The 12,134-nt window shown below is 33.6% G+C and overlaps 1 protein-coding gene across 2 annotated transcripts in view; it reads left to right on the forward strand.

Annotated features, from left to right (window-relative positions):
• Positions 1 to 4,261: 4,261 nt before the first annotated feature.
• The window catches only part of LOC108277084 (mucin-2), a 32,285-nt gene continuing 24,412 nt past the window's right edge, over positions 4,262 to 12,134 (forward strand). For both annotated transcript variants that reach the window (XM_017489443.3, XM_017489444.3), the window contains exons 1-6: positions 4,262 to 4,365; positions 6,659 to 6,725; positions 8,480 to 8,583; positions 8,767 to 8,815; positions 10,168 to 10,314; positions 11,773 to 11,946. In XM_017489443.3, the coding sequence (XP_017344932.2) occupies positions 6,713 to 6,725; positions 8,480 to 8,583; positions 8,767 to 8,815; positions 10,168 to 10,314; positions 11,773 to 11,946 (487 nt within the window). In that variant the 5' untranslated portion in view covers positions 4,262 to 4,365; positions 6,659 to 6,712. The remainder of the gene's footprint in view (positions 4,366 to 6,658; positions 6,726 to 8,479; positions 8,584 to 8,766; positions 8,816 to 10,167; positions 10,315 to 11,772; positions 11,947 to 12,134) is intronic.

Consider the following 12,134-nt stretch of genomic DNA (forward strand, 5'->3'; position numbering starts at 1 on the left):
TATGATACTTTATAGAAGGAAGGACTTTTGATTATACTACAGAAGACGCAATTGAATGGAAAATTTTTATAACTGGTGACTAGACTTTCTATTTAAACGTACCTTTCAGGTGAGAGTTGGAGAAGGTCTCTCAACTTCACATCTAATTATCGATGTGATGCCACAGGGTAGTGTAATAAGTCCATTATTTTTTAATATAATGATTAATGATGTATTTGATAATGTAAAATCAGATATGTGAATGGCTTTGATGGTGGAGCTATATGGAGAAGAGATCGAAATTTTCATTTTGTAGTCAAACAAGTACAGGAAGCAATCAGAATAGTTGAAGAATGGTCTATCTTGGCTTGTGGTTTGATGAGACGTTGAATTGGAAACATCATATTAGTAAAATAGAAACAAAATGTAAACAAATTATTAACTGTATATGTGCAGTAACTTGATGTTCTTGGGGTGCTAGTAGTGCACTATTATGCATGTATCAAGGTTTAATTTGAGCGTATATGGACTATGGGTGTGTTATTTTCAATTAAGCATCTAAGTCAATATCGAAGAAATTAGATATGATACAGGCTAAGGCTTTAAGAATATGTTATGGAGTAATTAGAACATCTCCAGTAAATGCAATTAGAATATTGATGGGTGAAATTCCTTTGGATAAAAGAAGGAGGAAACATAACATACTCAGGGAGTCTACAAGGTGTGGAAGAAACACATCCTACCTGCAGAGTTTTGGAGGACTGTTGGGAATATAAATGTAATGGATGCAAAAGCTTTGGATGGAAATGTGGACAGTGATTCAAAGATATAAGAATTGACAATATGTCATTTTGTCCAATGGTGCATTTAGGAAAATTCCTGAACCAGTAGTTGATTTAAGCTATTAGAAGAACAAAGGAATTTAGAAGAGATATTTAATTATGGAAATATGGTGAGTTCACTATTGAGTGAGAAATTTCATTCATTCACACAAATTTATACAGATAGTTCCAAAGATCCAATAAAACAAAATGTTGGTATAGGAGTGTTTATTCCTAAAGTTAAAATAAGGATGAGTCAAAAGGTAAACAAGGGGCTTAAGAACTGGGGTTTATACACACTGCCGATTGATGAGCTGATGAGAAGCAGGTGAGTCCATGATTCAAGAGTTGATTCAAGAAATACCATGATTCTGAGAGGTGGAGCGCTATGCCCACATACACACAGGAGTTTGCCCATCGATTTCAACGAGGACCGAAGAGCATTTCTGCATGATGGAGAACACAAACTGGAACTCGACTTGTGCGTGAATTGGATTAAAGTGAGGAAGACTTGCGCAGCATCGGCCTCACTCTCACTTCCCTGTGACTACCATGATCCAGTGGCAAGACTGTCAAGATGACCGAAGATGGCCCCCGGACGCAGTGATTCATACACCCATTCATACACTTCAGACACTTTTGGAAATGCCAATCTGCCTACCATGCATGTGGACTGGGGAGGAACATGCATGTCTTTGGGGACACACACCTGTAACTGGGGGAGGAAACCGGAGTACCCAGAGGAAACCAACACAGCACGGGGAGAACATGCAAACTCTGCACAGACAGGCTAACCACTAAGCCACCGTGTGCCCCACACGTGCGCACACTCTCTCTCTCTCTCTCTCTCTCTCTCTCTCTCTCTCTCTCCCTCTCTCTCTCTCTCTCTCTAACAGAAACTCAAGATAGAGAAAACAATGGAAACATGGGGAAGGAAAAACAGGGAACACAGGAAAATGCACAGGCTTCTGGCTGGACCATGACAATTCACTGATAGACTGTTTTTAAAATAAAACTTTTATGGTGCTTTTGAATCTTTCTGACACTTCAAAGTTCCCTGAAATTACAGGTGCATCTCAAAAAAATTTTAGATCGTGGAAAGGTTTTTTCCCATAATTTAATTCAAAAAGCGGAACTTTCATATATTCTAGATTCATTACACATAAAGTGAAATATTTCAATATATTTCCTTTTTTGTTTTAATCATGATTATTATGGCATTTTCCTTAGTATAAATAGAAGGGGGAAAAAAAGAGACGGGAGATTTTTCTGATATTTGAGGAGTTAAAATAGATAGAAGGGTCATACTTGATTTCAGCAAGATTTGAACACACTGCTGATCACAAGGTAAATACATTGTCACTGCACTGCCTAGGGAATTCGAATTGTTAGTTGACATTTAAAATAATACTATTCTGTGTATTTTTCATTGGTTGGTTTACTGGCTCGTGTTATTTTTCTAGTGTTGTCCGAAGAGCTGCAAAGTAAAATCATTTAAAATTTGATTTGAGTAGAACTGAATTTAAATATTTTCTCCAAATACAATTTTAATTGTTTAATAAATACATTTTTGTAACATATCAATATAATTATTATTGGATTAATACCTGCTTACATTAAAACATTAAAAAATTATCGTAACAGTAAATAAGTTATTTAGCATACTCAAATACTTTTTATAGTCGTAGTTCATCTACAAACAAACAAACAAACAAACAAACAAAAACCACTTGTATACTCTCCTCTGTTGATACTTAGACATCAACAGTAAACTGTGCATATCTCTAAATATACATTAGTATGGTTGGGGTAAACTTTATAGTATATTTTAATTAATTTGAAGCATTATTAACTTGTCAGATCTGAGAATTGGGTTATTTTGATGAGATCTCTAAAGACACTGAAAAGGAGGCCTTTTGTTAGATTGCTGGGGTGTTTTGTCTAAGGAGAAAATTCAGAGAGACATCCAGTTAACCAAAAGTCTCCACTTTATTTCTATTTGTTCATTACGATGTATCTTTTTGTTATTTATTTCTAAGAGATAGAATATGGGCTGATTTCTTTGTTATAAGAAAGTGCAGTAAAATCAGACGAGACTATTGTTAAACTCAGTAATCCGAGCAAGTGTTAAGTAACAAATATCTCCATTCAGTGCATTCTTCCTGAGGGGTATGCCTCCTTTTTTAACTTGAAGTGATTGTGCTTTCTCTGCCCGGGTTCTGGTAAGTAGATCCTTCAACAAAAGAACAGATCAAGCTACATGCAGGATGAACTTGGAACATGCTCATAGTTTCGCCTCTGTGTACCTTAACGATTGTCTAACTCAAGTGTAATTGTAAGTTATTTTTAATTATTATTAAATTAAAATAATTAAAATTGAACCTTTAAAAGCATATTATTTGAGAATTTATAACAAACATTATAAATTGTAAGAGAGTAACATGTCACTGATTTCTGAATTATTGCACTATTGGTTCTCCAAAGTATGTATAGGTGTGTCTTCATTAGGTTCACGCATAATTATGATTTTTATTGAATCACATTTGGATAAAGACAGCCACAATTTAAAAACTGGAATTTTGGGTGCACTCAAAAAATTATTCAGGTCCTTCATATATATGACACATTTAAATGATATTGTATGATGTGTTTGTCTCATTTGTTTAATTGGGTTCTCTTTGTCTACTTTTAGGATTTGTGTGAAAATATGATGATGTTTAAGGTCATATTTATACAGAAATCTAGAAAATTCTAAAGGGTTCAAACTTTCAAGCACCACTATATTTGTTACTTTTATTCTTGATGGTCAAGTTTATTTTGTCTTTGCATTATTATTGATAGTCAAGTTTATTTTAACTTTGGCTTTCCACTGACTGTTCATGTGTCATTCATGCAGAGAAATGCCATTTTCCAGACCAAAAAAAGGTTTATAAATGTGTGCTTTCACTGTCACCTTTATTAGCTTGTTTGGTTAAATACCTTTTTAAAGTTCTAAATAAAATAAATCACCAACAAACAGCAATTGTTTATTTAGCATATTGATTTTTTCCCCCTTTTCTAATATTATGTTTGCTTGACAGTAATGTAATGACAGTTGTATTGAAAACCTGTTTTATACTTGTTATTATGTGTTTTAAATAAAAACATCTGAACCAAGTTCTTTCTATCTTGTCTCTATATGGCGGGGGGAGGGGGGGTATTTATAAATAGTATCTAGCCAGTGCTATTTATAAATGTATCTATTTAATTTAAACTGTATTTGATCAAATTAAGTTGTACCAACTCAATTACATTTCATTGCATGAATCCGGTTTTATGAGTTTTGTGTGAAGGTGTATTTGAGAACCACTATTCTACACATCACACAATAGAACAAGGAAACAGGAAGAAGAAATATAAAAAAGCAAACAAAAATCGAACTGGTTTAGCAAGTGTGTAACAGTGTGTATTATTGCTCATTGATTATTAGGCTTCTCTGTGAGTCAGCTGCCAGGACAACAAAAAAGCTAACAGACTTTCAACAAACCTGTTAAAGATTAGTGATTTACACACCTGGTGTTTAAAGGTAAGACTTTGTAATTACTATAACAAAAAAACAGAGATTCAATACATGACTTCATTCTGATTATTGTTATTTTTTACAAAATGACGTATTATTACATAGTATTTGCTGTGTCTTCTTTATTCTTGAATTAGAACTATTGTAACAGCCTATACTACTTGCTTCTCTTGAACTGTATGTTTGAAATAAACGAGTAGTTTGTCCTGAATTTTAAATGAAAAAAAAAATGCTATAGTAACCTAAAAATGTTCAATTGTCCAAACAGTTGTTGATGTAGAGAAATACAGAGATAAACAGGCATTTATTAATGACATGCAAATTTAACACATTTTCAATAGGTCAGAATAAATAATAATATTCTAAAAAGATTATATGACAAATATGTTTTATATTTTGACATGTACTATTGATGTTACTTTTATCTATAACTTGCTTTTAATGCTAAGAACATTGACAGCAATCTGCAAACTTTCCCATTAGTCCCTTCATTTTGTGATTGCTTGGTTTAAACGAAACCAAAATGCCTAGCACAAAGCTCATTGTACTACACAAATGTTCTCTGCGAAACGTAACGGCGCCATGCTTCTGTGTGCTCATTCGAGTTTCACTGAACATTTCATGCTGTACTGTGAGCCAGAATAACTTTGGCAGAAGTCCATACTACAAGCAACATGCATGTTTTATAATTAAAATACAGCCGGCAGTTCTCTTCTCTAAAGTTAAAGACTAAGTATTAACTGATTATGTAGTGCATTTTCTAATGCTATAAAGCACCAAGAAAACAGAAGTCAGCCCATCATGCAGTTTAAACAACATTACCATTATTTACTAAACTATGTGTTTTAACATTAGCTAGCAGGTTATGGTGCTTTGGTAGTAGGAAGAGGTGCCTGACAAGTGTATAATACATTTCCTTTGAGACATTAGGACCCAGTAGCAGTTGGTTCTGATATTGCACGGAAAGGCTAAAAAATTCTAACACTTAGATTGGAGGTACTATTATGAAACCAGTTTGACTGGTTTTTTTATTTTAATTTTTTTTAATATATAGTACAGGATCTCATTGTGGGCAGAAAACTATAGTATACTGTAGTAATACATATATGTATTATACATATTCATAACACAAATAGTAATAGTTGGGCAATTTTTGATTGCAAGGATCATAAACAGAAACTCTGTGCTTGCCATTAGTCAGGTCTTACATTCAAACCAAGGAACACAGAACGTTTCGTAATTTGTAATTTAAACCCAAAATATGTGCTTAGTCTATTTACTTCATCCTTCAGAGGCATTTTGAAAAGCCAATGATGTTTCAATGATGAAGCAATCAAAACTGTTTTTCATGCATGCCTTCTCAATAACAGATGTGTTATGGATGTATCAGTGAAGCAGACTTAAATAAATTAGCCCCAGTGAACACAAAAGCTAGGGGGGGGGGGGGGGGGGGGGGGGGGGGGTTCATTCTGTGTGATTCCTTTGTATTTGGTTCCACAAAATCCACTTTAAGGCAATTTTTAAACAAGAAATAAGACAATATGGATGGCCAAAAACTCTTATTATCATGTATTTTTCAGTGAAAGAGAGAGATCCCTAGTGACAGAATGTTTTAATATAAAGTAATTGACAGTCAATTTAATTATTAATGTAAAAATAGCAAAGTAAAAATGTTTGCTTGTGACAGTATGAACACAGAGTGAAGGTGAGAGGAAGTGAAAAGACAGAGAGCAAATACAGGAAAAAAGAAAACAAATAATAGAGCCAAATCAAACACCAAATGAAAAGTAAACAAGACAAAAAAAGACAAAATACCAAATACTTGAAACACTAACAAGGAGCTCAATTATGTACCCCTTTAACTATGAGTTTTCCATTGGGTACCAGTGTTTGCCGATTTGAGAAGAAAGAAAAAAAAAATTGTATACACATGACCTTTCACATTTTGGTTGCACTTCATACAACCCCGCTTAGGGTTAAATGTGGTTCGTAACAGTAATGGAAAAGTGCTATTAGATGTGACTGTTTAAACATCTCAAATATTATTTTTTTAATTTAATTTTGAAGTAATTCTAAACTTGAGGAAATGGAAATTTCCTTAATGCTAAGCAGCCGTTGCATTGCATTGTCGTTAAGGTGGAGTCACTAGTGACAACTGGGACTCTAAGTTCCTGGGACTCAGTAGTGTTAAATAAAACACCATTCTGTATCTTTGTAAAAGGATAAAGTACAGTAAAAGCTGTGAGGAAAATTAAACTTGAGTTACTGACTGACTTTTTAATGTTCCCAAATCTGGTAGGTTGTCTAAAAACATTGAAGTGACCAGCTGCAGCTTAAAATCTGTGTGAACATTATGGCCAATGCAGGTAAGACATTTTTTTAACCTACAACAATACTAAATATTTACATTGAATTCTTGATTCTGATTGGTCAGAAAGGGGTGATTAATTTTCTTTAACAGCATCTCGGAGAGTCTTTCCAGTTGAACAGGTTTATAGTAAGGCACTTGTTCTAATACGCTATTGTCTCCAAAGTAACAATTTGTACAGGGACTTGTATGGTGGATGCTTCACATAAACAGATTGTACAGTATATAATCATTGAAATTGTGAAGTTTTCTATTAGGTAGGGTTGGCATTTAAAAAAAAAAAAAAAAAAAGTATCAGCCCTTTTTAACAGGCAGAGGTAAACCTGTTCTTTAAATTTTTTCTTAAGCAAATTTTTGAGGAATGGGCATCTTAATTCAAACATATATTCCATTCCTCTTTATTTCCCCAAAACAAATGTAATTTAAATAAAATACCATTCAACCTTGACTCTAGTGTTATTATCACATCTTGTATGGAGTTTCTGCATTTGATTTAAATCTCCCTGCATGCATTTTTTATATTAAAAAATGCATGTATTTGTTATCAGGCAACCAATTTGTCCAGTCTTTATCCAGTTTTCTAGACACCTACAGACTGGTGACAAATATAGAACGTAACATACAGAACTTGTGAGATTGTTGAGTATCCATGTGCAGAAGATGTATTGCCAATACCAAAGCCCAATGCAAAACATTAACAAAGCTCAACACAAATGGTAGAATCCAATGAGTAGTCAAGAATCAAAGTAAGGGTCAAAACAAGAGAGTATATCACTAACAATATACAAGACTCAAAATAAAACTCAGACACTAAGGCATGGAAATGTGTAGTCCTGTAAGTCAGTGTCTATTCAGAATTCAGGGGGAGGGGGACCTTTGCTGATGGGGAGTTGTATAGTTGGGCTGATGTGACCCATAATTGACTCATTTTTATCTAATATAACCAAGTTTAACATAAACTACAGGAGAAAAAAAAACACAAAAGTTACTCATTACTAGCTAGCTGTTAGCTCACTGCCTAAAAATGACTGGATGATTAGGCACATATATGATAATCTTAAATTTACACATCAGTAGAAATCTTGATCGACTATTTTAAGTACATGAAAACATCCATCATTCCCACTTATACACTAGCCGGCCATTGTGTGTTCTCTAGCTAAAACAGTGGAACAACTGAGTAATGAGACAAATTCCACAACAAGGATAAGTCAGCTGAGTATCATTCGCTTACATCCCAGCAAATTAGAGAATAAATAAATGTCTTACCTTTTTAGCAAGAACAAAGGTAAACAGGTGTTGTTATACAGTGTGATTTAGAGAAGTAATTTATAGTTTCTTCTGTGAATCCCACCAATGTTTGTAATCCCACATCCTACCACATGACACTAAATGTACGCATAATTGCAGCATTTTCTTTGTCAAGATAGTCCACCATGTGCACTGTGTTCAAGTTTTGAGAAACAGTGGAGTTTTTTTTACTTGGGCAGTAAAGATATAACTTCATCTAAGGAAACATGTAGATAAGTTCTATTCCAATATGGAGTGCTATGACAGGCAAAATTACAAATAAATGTTATTTTATTGTCTCACATGTTGGCAACAATGTACACTAATTTACATACCCACCCTTTTCTTTGTTTCTCAATTTAAATTGTCATGAACTTCCTTTGTTAGTAACATTTGGTTAGCCTATTCAAAAATGATCATGCTTGTAAATCACACTGTTTATTTCTTACCTTCATTGCACAGTGAAAGCATCGGAATACTTCGTGAGGTTTGCGGCCATTTTCCTCATTCTTATGTGTGTGGTAAACTCACAGGAACTTCCTGAAATTTCAGATATGGTTCTTGAGGTAAACTTTACTTTTCTTTAACTTCAGCCAAAAAGCTAATTAGTGTCCATACTTACATTCTAAGCTTAAAATCTAAAATAATATAATTTGTATTGGGAGAAGAGTAACTAAATGTTTGGCATGTGTCTGTAAATGGGTACAATGCTCTAATAATTTTACTCTTTAAAAAAATATATATTCCAGTTTAGGTATACAGATGGACAACTGAATCACGTAAGAGAAAAACGAGATGGTAAATAAGAATTCTGTCTATTTTAAAAGCATAATTACATCATTTCAGTTTAAAGTACTAATATAAGGTGACCTCCAGATTTATTGCCTTAAAATGCATTAAATGAGCTAAATTTACTATATAGGAACTAGAACATATATCATATTTTCTTTCAAAAAAATATATATGTTCCAGAATTATTAACAAATAATCATTCTTGAAAGGCTTTTTTATTTATTTAGTTTTCATTTTCATCACTCCCTAGTGTTGTTGCATTTCATCGGTCTCTAATGTGGTTGCCTTTAACCATGTACTGTTTCCCTGTGGAATAAATATGAGCCTGCATTGTCAACCATTACCATGGCGGAAACAAACAATGTATTTTTAATACAAAAGAAACAGACCTCCACAGTCTTGACCTCCACAGATCAGATAAATATATATATATATATATATATATATATATATATATATATATATATATATATATATATATATATATATATATATATTTACATTAGGCAGCTAAAAATACCCTTAAGCACAATTATGACCATAAGAAAAGTTTTGGAAACAATTGGAAATTTGCAGGAATTAGACCCATGAACTCACTGTCCCCCATATGTTGAGGAAGATGGTGAAAAAGGTTAAATAAATAAATAAATAAATAAATAACCCACACAGTTTCAAAATTTCAGTCACTTTCATTCCTATTTGGGCGCATTGCAAGAAAGAAGCCTCCAGAGATCATATCACAAAACAAAGTATCTGTACTTCACCAACCATCATTAAACAAATGAGGCAAAAATCTAACTAAAAAGTACCAACACATTTTACTGCAGCACCTGATTGCCTCTGCCAGAAGGTTAAGATTTGGGGATTGAGCTGTCAGATGGTGAGCCAAACATACTTTGACTTCAACACAGACATGGCTAAAGAAACACAAAATATTTGGTGATAACCATTTCAAGATCCATATTTGAACCCTACTGAAAATCTGTGGTCTGAATTGAAGAGGATGTCCACACGCACAAACCTAAGTAGTTAAAGGAGAACAAAATGTTCTGCATGAAGTAATGGAGCAAGATCTCCAATTTTGGTAACCCTAACCTTAACTCAGTTATTCTCAGCAGAATTCTCTTCACAAAATATTTTATATTTTTAAAAAATTACATTATTTAAATAAATAAATACGTACATACATATAATAATAAAACTATATAATGCACCTCTATGAAAAAAAGAAAGAAAGAAAGAAAGAAAAAGATAATAATTTTGATGAAGACAGGCAATAATTTTGGAGGCACATCAGTACATGACTCTATATTTTTGAACTTGTCACCTAAATAGCTTATTTTGTTTATTATTTACAGCCAACACAAACATACACGAATACATCATAGAGGTAGAGATGAATATATCACAACAGATTTCGATTGAACAAATCAAATCATCGAACATCAGTTTTCCAGTTCAACTAGACAACAACACAGAAATCAGTGGTTTCAACATTACAACAGGTAAACTCTATTTATTATTACGGTTGTTCTTTGATATTTAGTTGTTTTTTATTTTAATAACTATGGGAGTTGCATCAATTGTCACCGGCTATGGAAATACCAAATATACCACAAGTGTCACAAGTCACTAACACCACCTACCCTTCTGAATTACTGATACCAGAGCCTGGAATTTCACACTGTTCCCTAGTAAAAATCACTTATCATGACTAAACATGACAATGAATAGATTCCCGTCTCCAGGCTCCCAAGGTGGCACAACAGAAGTGTTCTCCCTACCGTTAGGAGATTGTGACTTTGATTCCTGACAATGCCACACCCATTTGTGGCCAGGAGCCAATGGAGCAAAATTGGCTGTGCTCTTTGGGTGGGAGAGCTTACTCTCACTCTCCTGTCAATCACAGTGATATTAGCCAATAGTGGGCAACTGTGAGCTCATGTATGGGGAAGAGAGAAGATAACGCTTACCTCAGAGGGTGTTATACTGCCATGTAATGAGAAGCATTTAATAAAAATGTGCTTGTCCAAAAAGGAAGCACTTGTTATCCTTCAACCTCCCCAGTTGGTAGCTGTCGTATGATAGCGAAGAGTTGACTGGATTCCGGTCTCCTGAATGCTTTTCCAAAAAAGTTTATGGCCATCAGCAGGCTAGTGTTTTCTCAGGAACTTTTCTACTATAGAGCGGTGACACAATGTAAGGAAATATAATAGGATAATATTGCATCCTCCTGGGACCTACTCATGTACAGTATTGATGTACTTTCCACTGTTTATTGCACACACAATTCTCAGAAAGCGTAGTGTTCAAATTCCAGGAATGTACAATCACAATAGGCCATGTTCAGTGTTAAGTTACGCCCTTAGAGTGAGGCTTTAATAACTAAAATTGTGCATTATTATTATTATTATTATTATTATTATTATTATTATTATTATTATTATAATCAGAACTCAGACACACATTGATGCTATTCAAATAGATGCATGGGATTTTCATGCACAGGGCAAAACGGAGGTATAATATAAATATGCAAAATAATACGATGTTGTGGATCAAGTGCTATTTTATAAACAGACAAATAATTAGTGTGGAAGCTATATTGTTATATTAAACCAAATTTGCCATGATTATTGTGATAATTATAACTAGGATTATTCAAGCAGCCATATGTTGTCAAAATACTAGACTCCAATTAGATAATAAAAGTTACAAAGGAGGACATTACAACAGGTAAGAATTAGACTGTGAAAAATTGACCTTTTAGTTCGTTTGAGGGGAACTTTACTAAAAATGTACATGAATTTATTTGAAACACCAAACTGATTATTCACACATACTTGGAGTACTAGGAACTGGAAAAGATATATTTGATGATTGTTGATAATTATCTCAAAATAGATTTAAAATGATGGAAACAGTATTTGACAATAACTCAATTTATTTCTGGTTTTCCACAGTGTGCAGTTTGAATGGTACGGAATATCAGTGCAGGTGTGAGGATCAGTATTTCTGGCCATATGAAAATTGCACAGTGTATGGGTCTTGTGACAATGTCACCAATGGCTTGTGTGTTTGCATCAACGCTATTCCAAATGATGGAGAGTCCTGCCAACTAATCAATGAGACAACACGTATGTATGACATAAATAAAGTATATAAGCATGTGCACATCTGAAGGACGATAACATTTGACAAATTTCCAGGGAAAAAATACTTCCTTTGATAGCAACTGAAAAACATAATACTGTCAAGTTCTACTTTTTTGTTTAACAAAGAGTAGTGCATTGGGATGGTGGTGTTTAAACATATAGGACATACT

This window comes from Ictalurus punctatus, chromosome 16 (assembly GCF_001660625.3).
Source record: "Ictalurus punctatus breed USDA103 chromosome 16, Coco_2.0, whole genome shotgun sequence".
Classification (NCBI taxonomy): domain Eukaryota; kingdom Metazoa; phylum Chordata; class Actinopteri; order Siluriformes; family Ictaluridae; genus Ictalurus; species Ictalurus punctatus.